This window comes from Gopherus flavomarginatus, chromosome 2 (genome assembly GCF_025201925.1).
Source record: "Gopherus flavomarginatus isolate rGopFla2 chromosome 2, rGopFla2.mat.asm, whole genome shotgun sequence".
NCBI classification, from domain to species: domain Eukaryota; kingdom Metazoa; phylum Chordata; order Testudines; family Testudinidae; genus Gopherus; species Gopherus flavomarginatus.
The window spans coordinates 93,154,208-93,176,162 of NC_066618.1; the positions used below are offsets into that span (position 1 = coordinate 93,154,208).

The 21,955-nt window shown below is 49.0% G+C and overlaps 1 protein-coding gene across 5 annotated transcripts in view; it reads left to right on the forward strand.

Moving 5' to 3' along the window:
* The window catches only part of ANLN (anillin, actin binding protein), a 73,711-nt gene that overhangs the window by 45,096 nt on the left and 6,660 nt on the right, over positions 1–21,955 (forward strand). For all 5 annotated transcript variants that reach the window (XM_050937679.1, XM_050937678.1, XM_050937675.1 and 2 more), the window contains 2 exons: positions 7,275–7,361; positions 16,658–16,765. In XM_050937679.1, coding sequence (XP_050793636.1) covers positions 7,275–7,361; positions 16,658–16,765 — 195 coding nt within the window. The remainder of the gene's footprint in view (positions 1–7,274; positions 7,362–16,657; positions 16,766–21,955) is intronic.

Sequence of the window (21,955 nt, forward strand, 5' to 3'; positions counted from 1 at the left end):
GCTCATGTCTGTTGCTCTAAGCTTCTGCAGTAGTTAGAAGTTGAAATCTTTCTAGAAGGACACTTACAAAGATTCTCCTATAAACTTAGCAAATTGACAAGTGAGATATAATACAACTGAATCATTTAAAAAGAAATCTGCAGTGTCAGTCTGTCCAGCATGCTAGAACTCAAATTTGTTTAAATGCCGCCAATGCTTTTACTTAATACCAAAGTTTCCAAATTTAAAACTATGTGCCTTTTTTTTATTTCTTTACAAACTAGTGCTGTCAAGTGATCCTCCTTCCACTTTTCTACACAATTCCATCAAAGGGATACGGTTAACTGTTATGCTTCTAGAATAGAAGGGATTAGATAACACTTAGCATCCCACAAATTCTATTGTGTATATAATGATCAGATAGCTTTTTTAAAAGCTAAAGTATTGTTTTCTTTAAATCCTTTTTTCTCTAAATACTTTTCTCCTACTGTTAAACAGTCTCCACATATATCTTAGCCTGATTGGCAAGCTTTTAGGTAACTTCAGACACCTCAGCAGGTACTTGCATCTTAGTCTAGTTCCCCTGAACTGCTCTCCCCAACTTTGAGGTGTATGGGGAAAGGAGTTTCTTTCTGTCCTGGCATTGTCTCTTAAGCCCTCAAGTGTTTGTGGAGAAGTGACTTATCTTGAGAAACTCCTTTTTTTTTTTCTTTTTGCCTGGTTTAGTTTACTAGGGTCTATAAGGAAAAATAATGTATTCCTACAGTCAACATGCCAATACCCATGTCAGCATACAGTATTCATAAACTACAGAGCAGCTCTAAATCCATCAGTATAAATGGTAGTCCCAGGCTAGCTAACCAAAGATCATGGACTAGAGTTTTCTCTTTATGCAGTTGTCCAGCAAATCTACCTCTCATTCAACAAAACTTCAAAACTGAGGGAGACTTTGGCAAGAGAAGCATATTTCTCCCACACAAGAGGAGGTCTCAAAGAACCCTCCCACACACACAATAGCTGACAGTAGTCCCCAACTCTTCTTAGTCACTTGATAAATCTCAGGCCTGGTCTACACTATGCGTTTAAACCGATTTTTAGCAGCATTAAACTGATTTAACGCTGTACCCGTCCACACAACGAGGCCCTTTATATCGATATAAAGGGCTCTTTAAATCGGTTTCTGTACTCCTCCCCAACGAGAGGAGTAGCGCTAAAATCAGTATTACCATATCGGATTAGGGTTAGTGTGGCCGCAAATCGACGGTATTGGCCTCCGGGCGGTATCCCACAGTGCACCATTGTGACCGCTCTGGACAGCAATCCGAACTCGGATGCACTGGCCAGGTAGACAGGAAAAGCCCCGCAAACTTTTGAATTGCATTTCCTGTTTGCCCAGTGTGGAGCTCTGATCAGCATGGGTGGCCATGCAGTCCCAAATCCAAAAAGAGCTTCAGTGTGGACCGTACAGGAGATACTGGATCTGACCGCTGTCTGGGGAGACAAATCTGTTCTATCAGAGCTCCGTTACAGAAGATGAAATGCCAAAGCATTTGAAAAAAATCTCCAGGCTATGATACAGAGTCCACAGCACAGTGCTGTGTGACAAGCGTAATGGAAAGCCAAAGAATCAAATGGACGCTCATGGAGGAAGGGAGGGGGTACTGAGGACTCCAGCTATCCCACAGTCCCTAGAAGTCTCCAAAAAGTGTTTGCATTCTTGGCTGAGCTCCCAATGCCTGTAGGGTCAAACACATTGTCCGGGGTGGCTCAGGGTGTAGCTCGTCAATGTACTCCTGCCCCCCCGGTGAAAGAAAAGGGAAAAAAATTGTTTCTTGACTTTTTTCAATGTCACCCTATGTCTACTGAATGCTGCTGGTAGACGCGATGCTGCGGCATTGAAGAGCAGTATCCACTCCCCTCCCCTCGCCGGTGGCAGACGGTACAATATGACTGCTATTCGTCGTCATAATCAGCCCATGAGTGCTCCTGGCTGGCCTCAGGTGAGGCTGGCCGGGGGTGCCTGGGTAAAAATAGGAATGATTCCCGGTCATTCCCAGTAGATGGTACGGAACGGCTGGTAACCGTCCTCATCATAGCAACTGGGGGCTGAGCTCCATCAGCCCCCCCCCCCCTTCACGTGTAAAGAAAAGATTCTGTACTGCCTGGACTATCATAGCAGTGGGATGCTGGGCTCCTCTCCCCCGCACCGCTTAATGTCCTGCCTGGACTATCATAGCAGCTGGAGGCTGCCTCCCCTCCATTTTATCTCAGTAACAAATCAATGTTTCTTATTCCTGCATTCTTTATTACTTCATGATACAAATGGAGGGGACACAGTAGCCCAGGAAGGTTTGGGGAGGAGGGAAGCAACAGGTGGGGTTGCTTCAGGGACACCCCCTAGAATGCCATGCAGCTCATCATTTCTGCGGGATCTGTCATGGAGCGGCTGTGGTCTCTGGTTCTCTGATACACTGGTTCTGTAGTACACTTGCCCCATATTCTAGGCAGGACTGACTCTATTTTTAGATACCATAAAGGAGGGAATGACCCAGGGGGTCATTCCCATTTTTGTCTTTGCGCCTCCGGCCGACCTCAGCCAGGGGCACCCATGACAGCAGCAGAAGGTACAGAAAGACAGATAACCGTCTCTGCTGTCATGCAAAGGCAAATGAATGCTGCGGTGTAGCGCTGCAGTATCCCCTCTGTCAATGGCATCCAGTACACATACGGTGACAGGAAAAAAAAAAAAAAAAAAAAAAAAAAAGCTGAACGGGCTCCATGGTTGCCGTGCTATGGCGTCTGCCAGGGCAATCCAGGGGAAAAGGGCGCGAAATGATTGTCTGCCTTTGCTTTCCCGGAGGAAGGAATGACTGACGACATTTACCCAGAACCACGCACGACAATGATTTTTGCCCCATCAGGCACTGGGCTCTCAACCCAGAATTCCAAGGGGCGGGGGAGACTGCGGGAACTATGGGATAGCTACGGAATAGCTACCCACAGTGCAACGCTCCAGAAATCGACGATAGCCTCGGACCATGGACGCACACCGCTGAATTAATGTGCTTAGTGTGGCCGCATGTACTCGACTTTATACAATCTGTTTTACAAAACCGGTTTATGTAAAATTGGAATTATCCCGTAGTGTAGACATACCCTCAATGACAACTTGTTAGTCACATGATCAAGAGCCTTCTTTAGCTGCCATGCAGCTGTATTTGATAACTTTCCTATCATTTACAAAGTAGATGATAGCTATGATCCTCACTGGAAATGTTATTCTTGCCACTATAGAGACCCTTTCTAATTTAATAAGGGAGACACTACTTGCTTAAACTAACTTTTTTAAAGTGAATTTTACTGTAGTTTGAATACAAGCAACTTTCTCTTTGCACACAGTAAACTGTTTAGCCATGGGACTTCTGCTGTTGGAAGCAAAAATCCAGCATTAGTGCTTTTTCTCTCCAATCTATAATAGTCTTGCTTTTTTTAAACTGATCTGGTACCCGAAGACCTCCTCTCTGCTGGTTCTCAAAATACATTTGCCATGGTTTCTCTGTTCCTTAAAGTACCTAGTGCAGGAATAAAACAACACACTTCACCTGGGATAATCTAATACTCTAAAAATGGTCAGATTGCTTGCCTCTGCAGATGTGCCTTATGTATCTGGGCTAACTATACCTACTACCTAAAAGCTTTTCAATACAAAGGGTACGTCTACACTACATGATTATTCCGATTTTACATAAACCGGTTTTGTAAAACAAATTGTATAAAGTCAAATGCACGCGGCCACACAAAGCACAATAATTCGGTGGTGTGCGTCCATGTACCGAGGCTAGCGTCGATTTCTGGAACGTTGTATTGTGGGTAGCTATCCCATAGTTACCGCAGTCTCCCCCGCCCACTGGAATTCTGGGCTGAGATCCCAATGCAGGATGATGCAAAAACAGTGTCGCAGGTGATTCTGGGTAAATGTCGTCATTCATTCCTTCCTCCAGGAAAGCAACGGCAGACAATCATTTCGCGCCCTTTTTCCCTGGATTGCACTGGCAGACGCCATAGCATGGCAACCATGGAGCCTGTTTCGCCTTTTGTCACTGTCACCGTATGTGTACTGGATGTCGCTGACAGAGGCGGTACTTTAGCGCTACACAGCAGCATTCATTTGCCTTTGCAAGGTAGCAGAGACGGTTATCATCGTTCTGTACCGTCTGCTGCTGTCATGGGTGCTCCTGGCTGACCTTCACTGAGGTCGGCTGGGGGCGCAAAGACAATGACCCTCCGGGTCATTCCCATTTTTGTCTTTGCGCCCCCAGCCGACCTCAGTGAAGGTCAGCCAGGAGCACCCATGACAGCAGCAGACGGTACAGAACGATGATAACCGTCTCTGCTACCTTGCAAAGGCAAATGAATGCTGCTGTGTAGCGCTGAAGTACCGCCTCTGTCAGCGACATCCAGTACACACTCCTTTATGTTATATCTAAAAATAGAGTTAGTCCTGCCTAGAATATGGGGCAAGTGTACTAGAGAATCAGTGTACCAGAGAGCACAGCCACTCCATGTCAGATCCCACAGAAATGATGAGCTGCATGCCATTCTAGGGGGTGTCCCTGCAACAACCCCACCCGTTGCTTTCCTCCTCCTCCAACCCTTCTGGGCTACCATTGCAGGGTCCCCCCCATTTGTGTCATGAAGTAATAAAGAATGCAGGAATAAGAATCACAGAGTTTAGTGAGATAAAATGAAGGGAAGGCAGCCTCCAGCTGCTATGATAGTCCAGGCAGTACAGAATCTTTTCTTTAGACATGAAAGCGGGGGGGGCTGATGGAATTCAGCCCCCAGTTGCTATGATGAGGACGGTTACCAGCCGTTCTGTACCATATACCAGGAATAACTGGGAGTCATTGCTATTTTTACCCAGGCACCCCCGGCTGACCTCACCTGAGGACAGCCAGGAGCACTCACAGGCTGATGAAGAGGACGGCTACCAGTTCTACTGCACTGTACCATCTGCCACCGGGGAAGGGAGGGGAGAGGATGCTGCTGTTCATTGCCCCAGCACCGTGTCTACCAGCAGCATGCAGTAAACATACGGTGACATTGAAAAAAGTCAAATGATTTTTTTTCACGTTTCTTTCAAGGGGATGGGGGGGGGAGCAAATTGACAAGATATACCCTGTACCACCCTGGACAATGTGTTTGACCCTACAGGCATTGGGAGCTCAGCCAAGAATGCAAACACTTTTCGGAGACTGCTGGGGATTGTGGGATAGCTGGAGTGCTCAGTACCCCCTCCCTTCCTCCATGAGCATCCGTTTGATTCTTTGGCTTTCCGTTACGCTTGTCACACAGCACTGTGCTGTGGACTCTGTATCGTAGCCTGGAGATTTTTTTCAAATGCTTTGGCATTTCATCTTCTGTAACGGAGCTCTGATAGAACAGATTTGTCTCCCCAGACAGCGGTCAGATCCAGTATCTCCTGTACGGTCCACGCTGGAGCTCTTTTTGGATTTGGGACTGCATGGCCACCCGTGCTGATCAGAGCTCCGCGCTGGGCAAACAGGAAATGCAATTCAAAAGTTCGCGGGGCTTTTCCTGTCTACATGGCCAGTGCATCCGAGTTCAGATTGCTTTCCAGAGCGGTCACAGTGGTGCACTGTGGGATACCGCCCGGAGGCCAATACTGTCGATTTGCAGCCACACTAACCCTAATCCGATATGGTAATACCAATTTCAGTGCTACTCCTCTCGTCGGGGAGGAGTGCAGAAACCAGTTTAAAGAGCCCTTTATATCGATATAAAGGGCCTCCTTGTGTGGACGGGTGCAGTGTTAAATCAGTTTAACGCTGCTAAAATCGGTTTAAACGCATAGTGTAGACCAGGCCAAAGAGTGTTAACATTTCTGACTACCAATAAAAGCATGTTTTAAAATGTCATCTTATTTAAGAAGTTTTCTCCTTGATATTTTACATACCCTTAAGCAGTAAATATGAAGGGCCTGATCTTGTTCCCATAGAAGTCACTGGCAAAACTTCTATCAATTGTGATGGATGGCATTGGTTCCATTGGATGTTTCTTCACTTGATATACACATAAAGTCATCTTGGGGAGAAGGGACTCTTGTATAGTAGTGAGCACACGGGTGGTTCAATATTGGTATATTTGCTGGAAGCATGGGCTTTTTTGCTTTTAGACATTGCATGGCTACATTGTTTTTCATGTTATTGATGAGATCCAAACACTAGTAAACACAATATTATGTTTCAGAATAACACACTTCGGTTTTGAGTTACCAAATCATTCCAATCCTGGGGAGATTCTGTGAACCTCTTAGCTTTTATTGCAAGAAGTTTTTTTTCCCCCTACTGAAACAGCTTCTACAAGGCAAAATTTGAGGTTTTAACAGTTGTCTTGTTATAAACAATTTATCTGTCCCTGAAATAGAGACCTGTTAATGATATGGGATGATGATAGAATTTAGATATGAGTCTTCATGTTTACATGGAATTGTTTCAAGGCTTAGTGTTTTAATTACCCTTTAGTTACACAGAACCTACTTATGTCCTAGTTTAGCTTGGTAATGTTTTAATAGGTTTATACAAACAACTGTTAAAACCTATTTTATCTCATGGCTTAACTGTAATGAATACTCTAACCAAGATTTTTAGGTTTAGCTAAAAAACACTATTGGTGGATATATTGTCTTGTGGTTATGTTTTCCCCTTTACGAGGGGGCATGGGTGGGTGGTTAAATAAGCAAAGGAGAGTTCAGATGGCATCCCAGTGCCTCCTAATACTGAGGACAGTAGATTACGTGCACATAGCCAAACCGTGAACTTGAATCTTTCTAGATGGCTATACAAATAGCATCCCTGCTCATACCCTAGAAAAGTAAGGGCATATCTATACTGAGAAGTTAATTCAGATTAAGGTGGGTTGTGAATTTAAATTGGAGTAGCTATTCCTGATTATTCCTGTGCAGCCTTTGGGAATGGATTAATTTTATTTGGAATATGGCACTCTTATTCCAAATAAGAGCATCCACACATGGAGTTCATCAGGAATAGTTCCTTGTGTAGATGATAAGTGGAGTCTGAAGATCAATAACACTTTTGACAGCAAGTGGCTGTTGGCCCTGGTATTTAGGGATCTCTGGCCACTCTTCCAGTGACAGATGTCAAAACCATTCTTTGCTAATCTCTTGGTGGTGTTGATTTGTTTTGTACTGGGAACAAAGCTGTTGAGATGCATCAAAATTAAATAACTAAGTTAGGTTTTTTGGTTTTTTGCAGGTTCCCTTTTTGTCTCCTTTGGAAGGCCATATACATCTAAAACTAAAATGTCAAGTAGACTCCTTTGTGGAGGAAAAAGGATTTTTGGTAGGTAATTTGTTCACTGTTTGCTAAATCACTCTGATTTAAATGTGCTTATTTTACTTAATGTATCTTGTCAGTAACCAAACCAGGCTTAATAAGTGTTCAAGTTGAAATGATTCCACTCTACCTAAATCTTTTGATTTAAAGTAGTTTGTAAGACCAGTTTAAGATATTTTATTTGCCTAGCTAAACAGCAGAGCCAATTGAATCTGCAAAGTTGTCTTAGGCTGAAATTGCTTTGTATCAATATTGCCTTTTGATAAACTGATTTTTTTTTGTTTGTATGGTTGTGCCCAGATGTTTTATTGTCATCGTGCCCTTCTGTTAATCTCCCTTTGAAGGAGCTAATCTGGCTAGTAAACTATAGTGACATTGAGTGAGAGTCTAGAGGCTACTGGAAGCTTTTTTTCTGACAACTTGGACTCTTTTTGACCTATTAAAAACAAATCATATGTAATAGAATGTATTCTGTTTTGTGAACAGGCAAAACTTTTTTAATGTACTCATTATGCTTCCCTTCTAGCTTTTGGCTTATAGCAGGCAAGTTACTCTCATTGTGTCAGAAACAAATTGTTTAAAATCAACATCTGTAAAACCAAACCTTAATCAATCTGGCCTTGGTTGTTTAAATGTAGCTGCCATTCTAGCCTAGTGAAATGCATTATTACATTTGTATCCAGCAGATGGCACTAAATGTGTTGCGAAAATGCCTTTGCAAAACACTAGTGTCTACTATAATTTGATTAATTCCTAGTCCAAGGTCTGTCTTCCTTTCCTCTCTACGTAGGAAAAAAACTGGAGCTTACAGTCTACCTCTTGGAATCCCCTTCATCATTTTGAGCTGCAAATTTTTGCATGCTTAGTTATCTATGCCCCCGCTTTCCTTAACAACCTCTTTTGGGTTAGCATTAAACTTCTATTTTCATGTGTTTAAATGGACTGCTATACTGTGCTAAGCACAAACAATAACATTTAGGTTTTCACTATAGTCTTAAAAGCCTTCTAGAGTGGGCTTTTTTACACTGGCTTCCTGCACTATTGAAATGTGTTGCCTTCTGACTTGCCTAGAAAAGGGTGTCTAATGTGATACAGGGAAACTGTCAATTTTGCCAAGAGAAGTAAATGCTCTGTATAAACTAAAGAAATACAGGGGCATAGGCTAGCCCAGTATCCTGTCTTCTAACAGTGGCCAATGCCAGGTGCTTCAGAGGGAATGAACAGAACAAGTGATCCATCTCTTGTTGCCCATTCCTAGCTTCTGGTAAACAGAGGCTAGAGACACCATCCCGCCCATCCTGGCTAAATAGCCATTGATGGAGCTATCCTTCATGAACTTTATCTAGTTCTTCTTCGAGTGATTGCTCATATCCATTCCAGTCAGGTGTGCGCGCACCACGTGCACGTTCGTCGGAAGACTTTTTACCCTAGCAACACTCGGCGGGTCGGCTGGGCACCCCCTGGAGTGGCGCCGCTATGGCACTGGATATATACCCCAGCCAACCCGGCCACCCTTCAGTTCCTTCTTACCGCCCGTGTCAGTCGTTGGAACAGTGGATTGCGGCTGAGCTGACCTCCACCTTCCCTAGCTACTCGTAGTTTCTCGTTATCGTATACATAGTTATTATTCTTATAGATAGATAGATTTAGTTGTAAGTTCTTACATTAATAGTATAGTTAGTTTAGTGCTACTTAGCGGGATTCGGGGAGTAGCCCCTTCCCCACACCCAGTGCCGGAGCTCATGCCCGGCTCACCCGGTTTCAGACCGTGCTCGGCCTGTCACAGGCCGATGCCAACAGGAGACCCACACGACTCCTGTTTGAAGTGCCTCGGGGAATCACACTTAACAGCTAAGTGCCCTGTTTGCAAGGCTTTCAAGCCGCGAACTAAAAAGGAGCGGGACATCAGACTGAAACAGCTCCTCATGGAGGCGGCCTTGACACCACCACCTTCGGCACCGAGTGCCGGTCAGTCGGTGAGCAGAGGCACCCCTACGGCACCAGATCGCACCGGTACGCCTAAAGACTCTCGGCACTGGCCACCACCGGCACCGAAGTCGACTCCACGTCGCTCCCTCTCCCCGAGGTCGAAGAAGGCCAAGACTCCTGCTTTGGCACCGCCCATGCCGCAGCCAGAGAGTGCGCCCAGATCGGACCGCCCGGCGCCGATACTCGCCGCGGCACCAACTAAATCGGCACCGTTGATTCCGGACCCACAAGGGCCGTCGAGTCCGGCGCCTGATAGCTCCCCGGCGCGTGCTGCAGTAGAGCTCACCGTGCCATCCACGCCAGAGGCGTATTTGGCGGCGAGAGACTTAATTGCCTTAACGGACTCGGCGCTGCCTCTATCTCGGCACCGCCGGTGCGGGTAATCCAATCTCGGGGCAAGCCGACCCTGACTAGACCACCGTCTGTCGGCACAGCGGACCGGCACCGCTCAAGATCGCGGTCCCGCAGACGCTCCAGGTTGAGACGACGCTCCCGCTCTTGACGACGCTCGCAGTCCTGGCACCGTTCTCCTACACGGCACTGGTCAGACTCGCGGCACCGGTCAGACACCCGCTCTCCACCTCACTATCCGCGGCACCGCTCCAATTCTCGGCGCCGATCCAGGCACCGTACCTCTCGGAGCCGTTCACACCCCACAGACTCGAGATCTCAGTCGACCTCCCAGCACCGGTCTGGTCGCAGGTCCCGATCTCGATCCCGGTACCGCTACGAATACCGGCACCGGTCCCGGTTAAAGAAGGGAGCGAGGTCCGTCGGAACCTCAGCGCAAGGTTTCTCTTCTCCTCCATGGCCATCCTGGCAGACGTCGGTGTCCTCTCACGCGGACAGTTATTACGACCAGGAGCGAGAGATGGAGGTTCCTACCGGGGTCTTCCAGGAGGTCCGGTCTCAGGACCTGGGACCTCACCAGTGGTCCTTTTGGACACCCTGGGTGTACCGTCAGGCCTAAGGTGCTCCATTGCTCCAGACCTGCTCCGCTTCCTCAGAGCCTCGAGCTTCAGAGGCCACCATTAGCCGTCCCCCTCCAGCTGAGACAGAGGAGCAGATAACCCATCCACCAGGTTCCCCGGTACTGCTGGAGCAGGAACTGACCCATGAGCAAGAGGCCATTCATGACCCCCTCATCCCCGGCGTATCATCCTCTTCCTCCCCAGACAAGGCGGTGGCAGGGACCTCATCATCAGGGCCCCCGCCGATAGACCTCAGAGCCCATCAGAACCTCCTTAGGACAGTAGCGCTCAACATCAGTCTTCCCATAGAGGAAGTCCTGGAGGTCGAGGACCCAATTTTCAGCATCCTGTCGGCAGATACCCCCACTAGGGTGGCTTTGCCTTTCATCAAGACCATCCAGGCCACTGCTGACACCTTATGGCAGTCCCCAGCCTCCATTCCCCCTACGGCAAAGGGAGCTGAGAGGAAATACATGATAGCCTCTCGGAGGTATGAATACCTATATGTCCATCCTCCTCCCTCCTCATTAGTTGTCCAATTGGTCAATGAGAGGGAATGCCACAGCCAACAGGCGCCAGCCCCCAAATCAAAGGAGGCTAGGCGGATGGACCTACTGGGCCTCAAGGTATATTCGGCAGGTGCCCTGCAGCTCTGGGTGGCCAACCAGCAGGCTCTCCTGAGCCATTATAACTACAACACCTGGGCGGAGGTGGGTAGATTCACAGAACTTCTACCCCCGGACTCTTGCCAGGAATTTGCCGCATTCCTTGAAGAAGGGAAGAAGGTGGCTAGAACCTCCCTCCAGGTTCTCTCGATGCAGCCGACTCGGCAGCCAGCACTCTGGCCTCAAGTATCACCATGAGGCGTATCTCATGGCTACAGGTCTCCAACCTGCCACCTGAGCTACAATACACCATCCAGGACTTACTCTTTGATGGCAAGGGTCTGTTCTCTGAGAAGACCGACCCCAGGTTGCAGAGTTAAAAGGACAACAGGGTCATCATGCGCTCGTTGGGCATGCATACACCTGTGACCCAACGCAGACCCTTCCGGCCCCAACCCCACCGGCCGTACTTTGTGCCCCGGCACAGACAAGACTTCAACAGAAGGCGCGGGCGGGGTGGCCGTAGACGCCAGTCCGGACCCCAAGGGGGTCAAAACCACAGGCCCCCCAAAAGCACCTCCAGGGCCTAAGTCTACCTTTTTGAAGGTACGCACGAGGACGGCGTACCAGTTTCAGGACAAGATCCTTCTCCAACCGCCTCTCCTACTTCCCAATTGACCTCAGACGTCTGGGTCCTACGAGCAGTGAAACAAGGATACCACCTCCAATTTGTTTCAGCCCCGCCTTCCCACCCACCAACCCAGTCCCTCTTCAGGGACCCCTCTCACGAGCAAGTCCTCTGGCCAGAGGTGCAGTGTCTCCTCGCTGCAGGAGCAATAGAGGAGGTACCACCAGACGAGAAGGGAAAAGGGTTTTACTCCCGCTACTTTCTGATCCCCAAGTCCAAGGGAGGCCTCGGGCCCATCCTAGACCTGCGAGGCCTCAACAAGTTTATGGTCAAGCTGAAGTTCCACATGGTCTCCCTGGGGACTATTATCCCGTCCTTGGATCCTGGAGACTGGCATGCCGCCCTCGATATGAAGGACACGTACTTCTATATCACCATCTTCCCTCCATACAGGAGGTATCTTCGCTTTGTAGCCAATCACCATCGCTTCCAATTCACAGTCCTCCCCTTCGGCCTCTCTACGGCCCCAAGGGTGTTTACGAAGTGTATGGCCGTCGTCGCCGCCCACCTCCGCCGACAGCAGATACATGTATTCCCGTATCTGGATGACTGGCTCATCAAGGGAACCTCCCAGACTCAGGTCAGACAGCACGTGGACATAATCACGGACCTATTCTCCCGGTTGGGGCTGCTCCTCAATGCAGAAAAGTCCACACTGGTTCCCACACGAAGGCTGGACTTCATAGGGGCAACCCTGGACTCCACTCAAGCCAGGGCCTACCTACCTCAGCCACGTTTCCAGACGATCACTGCGATCATTCGAGGTCTGCAGAACTCCCCGACCACCTCGGCTCGCACGTGTCTCGGCCTACTAGGCCACATGGCCGCCTGCACTTATGTTACCAAATATGCCAGGCCCCGCCTCTGGCCCCTTCAAACGTGGCTCAACTTGATCTACCGCCCGGGCAGGGACCCAATAGACATTCTGGTGACCATTCCCCCGAGCACCTTACGCTCCCTCGACTGGTGGCTGACTCCCTCCCTGGTGTGTGCAGGGCTACCGTTCCATCCACCACAGCCCACACTGTCCCTAACGACAGATGTGTCATTTCTCGGTTGGGGGGCTCACCTCGGTCACCTTCGTACCCAGGGCCTTTGGGCATCACAGGAGCTGACGCTCCACATAAACATCCGGGAGCTGAGAGCAGTCCACCTCGCGTGCCAGGCGTTCCAGCAACATCTTCACGGCCGTTGTGTCTCAGTGTTTACAGACAACACAACGGCCATGTATTATATCAACAAACAGGGAGGGACTCGCTCTTCTCCCCTGTGTCAAGAGACCATTCGACTCTGGGACTTCTGCATAGCCCACTCAATAGACCTGGTAGCGTCCTTTCTCCCAGGGGTTCGGAACACTCTGGCGGATCAGCTGAGCAGATCCTTCCTCTGTCACGAATGGTCGATAAGACCAGACGTTATTCATTCCATCTTCCAGAGGTAAGGTTTGCCCCTCATAGACCTGATCGCCTCTTACACGAACAGGAAATGCCAAGCGTTCTGCTCCTTCCAGGATCTTTCACCAGGATGATCACGGACGCATTTCTCATGTTGTGGGGGCGCCATCTGCAGGCCCTTCACCTCACGGCATGGCTCCTGCATGGCTGAACAGACCGGAGTTCCGCTGTTCCACTCTGGTACAGCATGTTCTCCTAAGTAGTAGAAAGCCTTCCACTCGGTCAACGTACCTGACCAAGTGGAAACGTTTCTCCTGCTAGTGTACAACGCAGAATGTTACTCCTTCTGAGGTCTCGATACCCGCTGTTTTGGACTACCTCTGGTCTCTTAAACAACAGGGCCTGGCGATATCTTCTCTGAGGGTGCACTTGGCGGCTATCTCCACATTCCATCCTGGAGAAAGTGGCCACTCCGTGTTTTCCCACCCCTTAGTTACTAGATTTCTTAAGGGCCTGGAGCACCTCTACCCCCCAGTACGCCGCCCTGCCCCCACCTGGGACCTCAACTTAGACCTAAGCAGACTTATGCATCCACCTGTTGAGCCATTGGCGACTTGCTCACTCCTGTACCTGTCATGGAAGACAGTCTTCCTAGTGGCCATTACATCGGCCAGAAGGGTCTCCGAACTTCGAGCACTTACGGTGGACCTACCGTATACTGTCTTCCACAAGGACAAGGTATAGTTGCGACCTCATCCGGCGTTCCTCCCTAAGGTAGTGTCGGCTTTCCATACCAACCAGGACATCTTCCTCCCGGTCTTCTTTCCGAAGCCTCACTCTTATTGACGGGAGCAGCAGTTGCACTCCTTAGATGTCCGTAGGGTGCTCGCTTTTTATATTGAGCGGACAAAGCCCTTCTGGAAATCCCCCCCCCAGCTGTTCGTGGCAGTCGCTGAACGGATGAAAGGTCTACCAATCTCCTCCCAGAGGATCTCCTCTTGGGTAATGCCGTGCATACGCACGTGCTATGACCTGGCTCATGTCCCTTTGGGCCATCTCACGGCACATTCTACCAGAGCTCAGGCTTCATCAGCTGCCTTCCTGGCCCATGTGCCTATCCAGGAGATATGTCGCGCAGCGACCTGGTCATCGGTCCACACCTTTGCTTCGCACTATACTCTGGTCCAACAGTCTAGAGATGATGCAGCCTTTGGCTCAGCGGTTCTGCACGCTGTCACATTTCACTCCGACCCCTCCGCCTAGGTAAGGCTTGGGAATCACCTGACTGGAATGGATATGAGCAATCACGCCAAGAAGAAAAGACGGTTACTCACTTTTGTAACTGTTGTTCTTCGAGATGTGTTGCTCATATCCATTCCAAACCCACCCTCCTCCCCCACTGTCGGAGTAGCCGGCAAGAAGGAACTGAAGGGTGGCCGGGTCGGCTGGGGTATATATCCGGTGCCATAGCGGCGCCACTCCAGGGGGCGCCTAGCCGACCCGCCGAGTGTTGCTAGGGTGTAAAAAAGTCTTCCGACGAACATGCACGTGGCGTGCGCACACCTGACTGGAATGGATATGAGCAACACATCTCGAAGAACAACAGTTACAAAGGTGAGTAACCATCTTTTCTTTTTTGAACCTGTTATAGTCTTTGGTCTTCATAATATCATCTGGCAAAGAGTTCCATAGATTGTATGTGTTGTGTGGAAAAAATATTTCCTTTTGTTTGTTTTAAACCTGCTGCCTATTAACTTCATTTGGTGACCCCTAGTTCTTGTGTTTATGAGGAGTAAATAACACTTCCTTATTTAATTTCTCCATACCAGTCATGATTTTATAGACCTCCCTTCTTAGTCATCTCTTTTCCAAGCTGAAAAGTCCCTGTCTTAATCTGTCGTCATATGGAAGCTGTTCCATACCCCTAATCATTTTTGTTGCCATTTTTTGTACCTTTTCCAATTCCAGTATATCTTTTTTGAGGTAGGGCAACCAGATCAGCACACAACATTCAAGATGTGAGCGTACCATGAATTTATATAGAGGCAATATATTTTCTGTCTTCTTATCTCTCTTTCCTAATGATTTCCAACATTGTTAGCTTTTTTAACTGTCCTTGCATGTTGAGTGGACATTTTCAGAGAACTATCCATAATGACTCCAAGATCTTTCTTGAGTGGTAACAACAAATTTAGGCCCTATCGTTTTGTATGTATAGTTGGGATTATGTTTTCCAATGTGCATTACTTTGCATTTATCAACATTGAATTTCATCTGCCATTTTGTTGCCCAGTCACCCAGTTTTGTGAGATCCCTTTGTAACTCTTTGCAATCTGCCTGGGACTTAACTATCTTCAGTAATTTTTAAATAATAATTGGAGATAGGTATATCTCCTAGAACTGGAAGGGACATTGAAAAGTTATCAAGTCCAGGTCCCTGCCTTCACTAGCAGGACCAAGTACTGATTTTTGCCCCAGATCCCTAAGTGGCCCCCTCAAGGATTGAACTCACAACCCTGGGTTTAGCAGGCCAAAGCTCAAACCACATTTTGTAACATCTGCAAATCCCCCTCCAACTTCTTATTTAAGCTTACTTGACTCCTCACTCAATTTATCGTAACATGGCCAAATTCTGCATAATAATATGTTAAATGAGCTTCTGATTTTTGTGTAACTGTGATTGGTTAATGTTTTTAATGACTTCTATATTGCACTCTTACAGTTGCATTTTGCTGAACCTTTTCAGCCAGTGTCTGTCCTAGGTCAGTGGTTTTCAGTCTTTTTTTTTTTTTTCCCCCCATTTGTGGACCCCTAAAAATTTTTTTAATGGAGATGTGAACCCCTTAATTTGAGTCATAATCTGCAGACCCTCAGAAGTCCACGGACCACAGGTTGAAAACCACTATTCTAGCTAACACTTGAGATGCTTGCAATTCAGTGCTAGAATATAAAATGTTTATAAAAAAGTTTGTTTTAAACTAACTTCTTAACTTTGTTTTATGAAATATTGGGGGTAGTAGCACTCTAAACCTAGAATTAACTTCTAGATTGCAGATGTGTTTTTAAAAAATAAAGCTCAATTTGCATATCAAGAGCTTTTTCAAACATTAAAGCTTATTACATTAATGGATGTGACATCCGTGGAAGGCAACCTCATGTCACATCATGGTCATCACAAATACCAGCTCTTAGCAGTGAATCGGCTCTTGTGAAAAGCCCTATATGAGAATTAAGTATTGTGAGAAGACAAAGCATGTTTTAATATTTGGGGAGGGGGGAGGGAGGGGGAGGAAATGTTACATGTATAGTGAATTCTAAATGCTGGTGGTGGCCAATCCTATCCTTTGGTTCCTAAATGCATAGGGACGCCATGACACTGCTAGATTTCAAAACCTCAGCATGCTGGGTGCTGAACTCTTGAAAATCTGTCCTACTGTGTCTAAAGGCAAGATCTAGCCTCTGATTTACTACAGCCTTGACTATACACAAATTGAATATACTAATATCATTAAAGTGGTATGCTCCCTGCAAAACAAACAGTGGTCGATATAGAGGTGCTTATACCTGTATGATTAGCCAACATAATTTAAACCAGGATAAACTAGGTGTGCAGAACATGTCTAACTCACACAGGTCACTTAATTTTTCTTTTTAGACAATGTTTGAAGATGTTAGTGGATTTGGGGCTTGGCATCGGCGCTGGTGTGTACTTTCTGGAAACTGTATCTCTTATTGGACATATCCAGATGATGAAAAGCGAAAGGTGATGTCGTTTATGATCCACCTATTATATTGCTTAATGTGGGGGTTCTTAATCTGCACTATTTCACAGTATCTGTTTTCCCTTAATCCTGCATTCATTTTTTACTGATGCAGAGTTAGTCCTTAGAAACCTAAGCTCTTAAAGCTTTTTAGGGTAGAATGTGCAAGATAACTCTTCTCTCAATTTGATTAAGTTCTTTACAACCCAGGACAAAAATGGAGAGTCAGATCCTGAAGTTGGTAGCATTTTCCATGGTAGTGGAGCAGGAGGTCCTCATTTTCACTATTTAATTTTCAAGATTTAAAGCTTTTTCCATTAGTGATCTTGTGTGATTGATGTGTCTTGTTCAATTTAAAAGAGGTGATGTAACATCCCCTGACAACTCTAATAAGCAAGTTTCATTTAAATGCTATGTGGATTGCCTCACAAGTTTGTCAGAAAGAATAGCATCCTTAGTCTGACAAACCCCATCGATAAAGCCTATTTTTAAGCAGTATGCTTTACCAAAGTAGGGGGCCAACTGTATGTATAGCATGATTTACTGCCTATGGAGTTCACCAAACCATGTTACAACTATGGCTTGTAGTCTTGCAGCTCCTTAATATGGTTGAGTGTGTGGTGCTTAAACACACATCTTGTAGACAGTTTGAGTTACTCTTTAACTAATAGCCCAAATCAAAAAGGTTAATCTCTCATTGATTTGGACCCCTCTTGGCTCCTCAGTCAGGTTCTACATGTGTATGTAAATATTTTCAATTCACGAGGGCTCCCTTCAAGGTGTTTTCTGGCTCACTTACGTAGTTTACCATTAAAAGATTAATTTATTGTCAAAGCACAAATTTCTGCTTAAACTTCTGGGGCAAACACTGAACCTCTTGGGCTTTCTATGCCAGTCCACATGCATAGATATAGCATCTCCCTGTTAGCAGAAGACGACAGTACACTGGCCAGCTTTGCCATAATGTATCATATACTTTTCCTCCCTGCTGCCTGGGAGAGATTATACTCTATTTTACAGCCTGAAAGATGGCTTGGATAGGAAAGTTCTCTGTACCTTGCTGTCTAAGGAGCTTTGAGATTGCTTCCCAAACTTCCTTGTATCAAATCTTCCAGGTTGTATCCTTGCCTCTTTCTAGTAACTGTGGGCAGGGCAGCAATGGTAATAGGTAACATTATTAACAGCATGTAATTTTTGTTGTAACTGTTGTTGTCACTGTTCTTCCTGTTGGCCTATACACAAGGTCTTGTGTATACCATGGCAAGAACCCCTAAATTCCGTGGCAGTGCTAACTTACTCTATCTCAAAGTCATTCATTCCCCACTAGAACTATGGCTCCTGTAACATTAAAATTTGTCAATGATTACTTTAAACAATAGGTTGGTCTGTCTAAGAAAACATATCTCCATAGTTGTTCTTCGAGTGCTTCCTCATATCCATTCCAATTAGATGTCCGCGCGCCGCGTGCACGTTCGTCGGAAACTTTTTACCCTAGCAACACTCGGTAGGCCAGCAGGTTGCCCCCTGGAGTGGCGCCGGTATGGCGCCTGATATATACCCCTGCTGGCCTGCCCGCTCCTCAGTTCCTTCTTACTGCCCGTGTCCACCTCCCTAGCCGTTCTCCATCTCCCTAGCGTTTCACTCTTCTACAGTCTAGTGTATATAGTTCAGTTATTATAGTAATAGTTGTAGTTATAAAGTTAATTAAGTATAGTTGTAAATAGTTATCTGAGGATCGGGGGTTCGCCCCTTTTTCCTCCCTGCGGTGCCGGGGCCCATGCCCGGTTCACCCGGCTTTAAGCCTTGTGCGGCCTGTCATCGGCCGATGCCAACAGGAGATCTGCACGACTCCTGCCTGAGGTGCCTAGGCGAGTCCCACCTTGTGGACAAGTGTTGGATCTGCAAGGCGTTCAAGCCCTGAACGAAGAAGGAGCGGGACAGTCGCCTGAAGCAGATCCTGATGGAGGCAGCGCTGACTCCCCCACCGTCGGCACCAACTCTGGCACCGGGACCAAGTGTCGCCTCCGCTCCGGACCACCCGGCGCCGGCGAAGGCTCCAACTTCCCGCTCGGCACCGGCCCGGCACCCTAGCCAGCACCGCTCCCTCTCCCCGAGGAGCAAAAAGCACCACAGTCAGAGCGTGCCTCAAAACCTGACCGCCCGGCACCATCATCCGCCGTGGCACCAAGCGTCGTCACACCGTCGACTCCGGCCCCTCAGAGACCGTTGAGTCCGGTGCCCTTCAGCTCCCCAGTGAGGACAGGGGTCGAGCTTGTCGCGCCCTCCACGCCGGAGACCTTCTCAGCGGCACGCGACATCATCGCATTGACAGAGCCCGAGCTGCCCCAACCCCCGGCACCACCGGTGCGGGTTATCCAATCGCTGGGCAAGCCCGCCATGGTACGGCCGCATTCGCCAGGTACTACCGGGCATCGGTCCCGTTCCAAATAGAGGGACCACTCCCAGCGTCGCCGCTCGAGATCTAGACGCCGTTCGCAGTCCCGGGACCACTACCTGCGGCACCGGTTGTACTTGCGGCACCGTTCAAGATCCCGGTCGCCGTCGTACTATTCTCGGCACCGGTCTAGATCGTGGCACTGACGTTCATACCGCAGCAGATCCCGGCATGGCAGTAGACGGCACCGGTCAACCTCCCGGCACCGAGCCGGTAGCAGGTCCCGGTCTAGATCACGGTACCGCCATGACTCCCGGTACCATTCACCGGCACCACGCAGCGACGTCGGGATGCGCAGAGGCCTGCCACAGTCTTCGGCGGCTCCTCCATGGCCTTCGAGGCACTCGTCCGCTTCTTCCCATATGGACAGCGCCTCTTACGGGGGTTCGGATGTGCACGCCCGCACGGACCAGGGTCCACCTCAATGGTCCTTTTGGACGCCCTGGGCATACCACCAAGCCCAGGGCGAACCTTCGGGACAAGCTCGCTCCAACCCATCAGAGCCTTGTGCACCAGAGGCCACAATCAGTCGCCCCCCCCCCCTCAGGTATGGAGGAAGACCCCACGGATACCCTGGGGCAGCAGGATGCCCGGGAAACGGAGGCCCCTCTGGACGAGGCTTCCGTGCAAGAACCACTCCTCCCTGGGGTGTCTTCGTCCTCGTCCCCGGATGAGGCAGTAGCAGGCACATCTTCATCAGGGCCGCCGCCGATCGATCTCCGGGCGCATCAGGACCTGCTGAGGCGAGTGGCCCAGAACATAAACCTTCCTGTAGAGGAAGTCCCGGAAGTAGAGGACCCGGTAGTAAGCATCCTCTCGGCAGAGGCACCGACCAGAGTAGCCCTCCCCTTCATTAAGTCGATCCAGGCAAAGGCGGACACCATCTGGCAGTCTCCGGCCTCCATTCCACCCACTGCCCGCGGCATGGAAAGGAAGTATATGGTACCATCCAAGGGGTATGAGTACCTCTACATACACCCCTCTCCCTGCTCCTTGGTGGTACAGTCAGTCAACGAGCGGGAACGCCACGGCCAACAGGCTCCTGCACCGAAATCCAGGGAAGCCAGGCGCATGGACTTGCTGGGCCATAAAATTTATTCTGCTGGAGGGCTTCAGCTCCGTGTGGCGAACCAGCAGGCCCTCCTGAGCCATTACAGCCACAACACCTGGGAGGCTTTCGGCAAGTTTACAGAGCTGCTCCCCCAGGACTCACGCCAGGAATTTTCATCTCTCCTGGAAGAGGGCAGGAGGGTCGCCAGAACCTCGCTACAGGCGTCCTTAGATGCCGCAGATTCAGCAGCGAGGACTCTGGCGTTGGGCGTAGCCATGCGCCGTATATCATGGCTGCAGTCTTCCGGACTACTGCCAGAGCTACAATACATGACCCAGGACCTGCCATTCGACGGGCTGGGCCTCTTCTCTGAAAAGACGGATCCCAGGCTACAGAGCCTGAAGGATAACCGGGTCATCATGCGCTCACTGGGAATGCACACGCCCCAGACTCAGAGAAGGCCATTCCGCCCCTACCATCAGCGCACTTACCCCCTGCCTCGCTCCAGACAAGATTTCAGCCGGAGGCGAGGCCGGCCAAATCGTAGACGACAGTCAGGCCCTCAAAGGGGTAACACTTCCGGGTCCGAAAAGCCACCGCAGGGACCCAAGGCGAACTTCTGAAGGTGCGCCCGAGAGCAGCTTACCAATCCCCTCTGGATCCACTTCATTTCCTCAACCGCCTCCGCCACTTCCTACCGTCATGGTCCCAGCTGACTTCGGATCGTTGGGTCCTGAGCACGGTGCAGTTTGGTTTCCATCTTCAGTTTGTTTCTCCACCCCCCTCCCATCCTCTCTCCTCGTCCCTCTTCAGGGACCCCTCTCATGAGCAACTTATCGTCCAGGAGGTCCGCAAGCTCCTGTCCATTGGGGCTATAGAGGAGGTGCTAAGGGGCAAGGGGTTTTATTCCCGGTACTTCTTAATCCCCAAGTCAAAAGGGGGCCTATGACCCATCCTGGACCTGCGAGGCCTGAACAAATTCATCAAAAAGTTCAAGTTCCGCATGGTAACCTTAAGAACCATCATCCCTTCCCTGGATCCCGGAGATTGGTACACCGCTCTCGACATGAAGGATGCGTACTTCCACATTGCGATCTTCCCCCCGCACAGACGGTATCTCCGCTTTGTGGTGAATCAAGACCACTACCAGTTCACGGTCCTCCCCTTTGGGCTCTCCTCGGCCCCCCGGGTATTCACCAAGTGTATGGCGGTCGTCGCTGCTGCCCTGCGACGTCGTCGTATCCATGTCTTCCCTTACCTCGATGACTGGCTCATTCGAGGCACGTCGGAAGCGCAGGTGACCGGGCACATCACTATCATCACGGAGCTGTTTGCGAGCCTAGACCTGACCATCAATCCGGACAAATCCACTCTCTGGTGCCTACGCGGAGCATAGAATTCATAGGGGCAGTGCTGGACTCCAACCTCGTGACGGCCAGCCTCCCCCGGCACCGATTCCAAGCCATAGTGTCCATGGTCACAAGCCTGCGGGCCTTCCCAACCACATCTGCCCAAACGTGCCTCGCTCTCCTGGGGCACGTGGCCGCATGCACCTTCATCACCAGACATGCAAGACTCCGCATGCGCCCGTTGCAGACCTGGCTCGCGTCGGTCTATCGACCAGGCAGGGATGCCATAGACACAATCGTAACGATTCCACCAAATGTTCTAGGCTCCCTAGGCTGG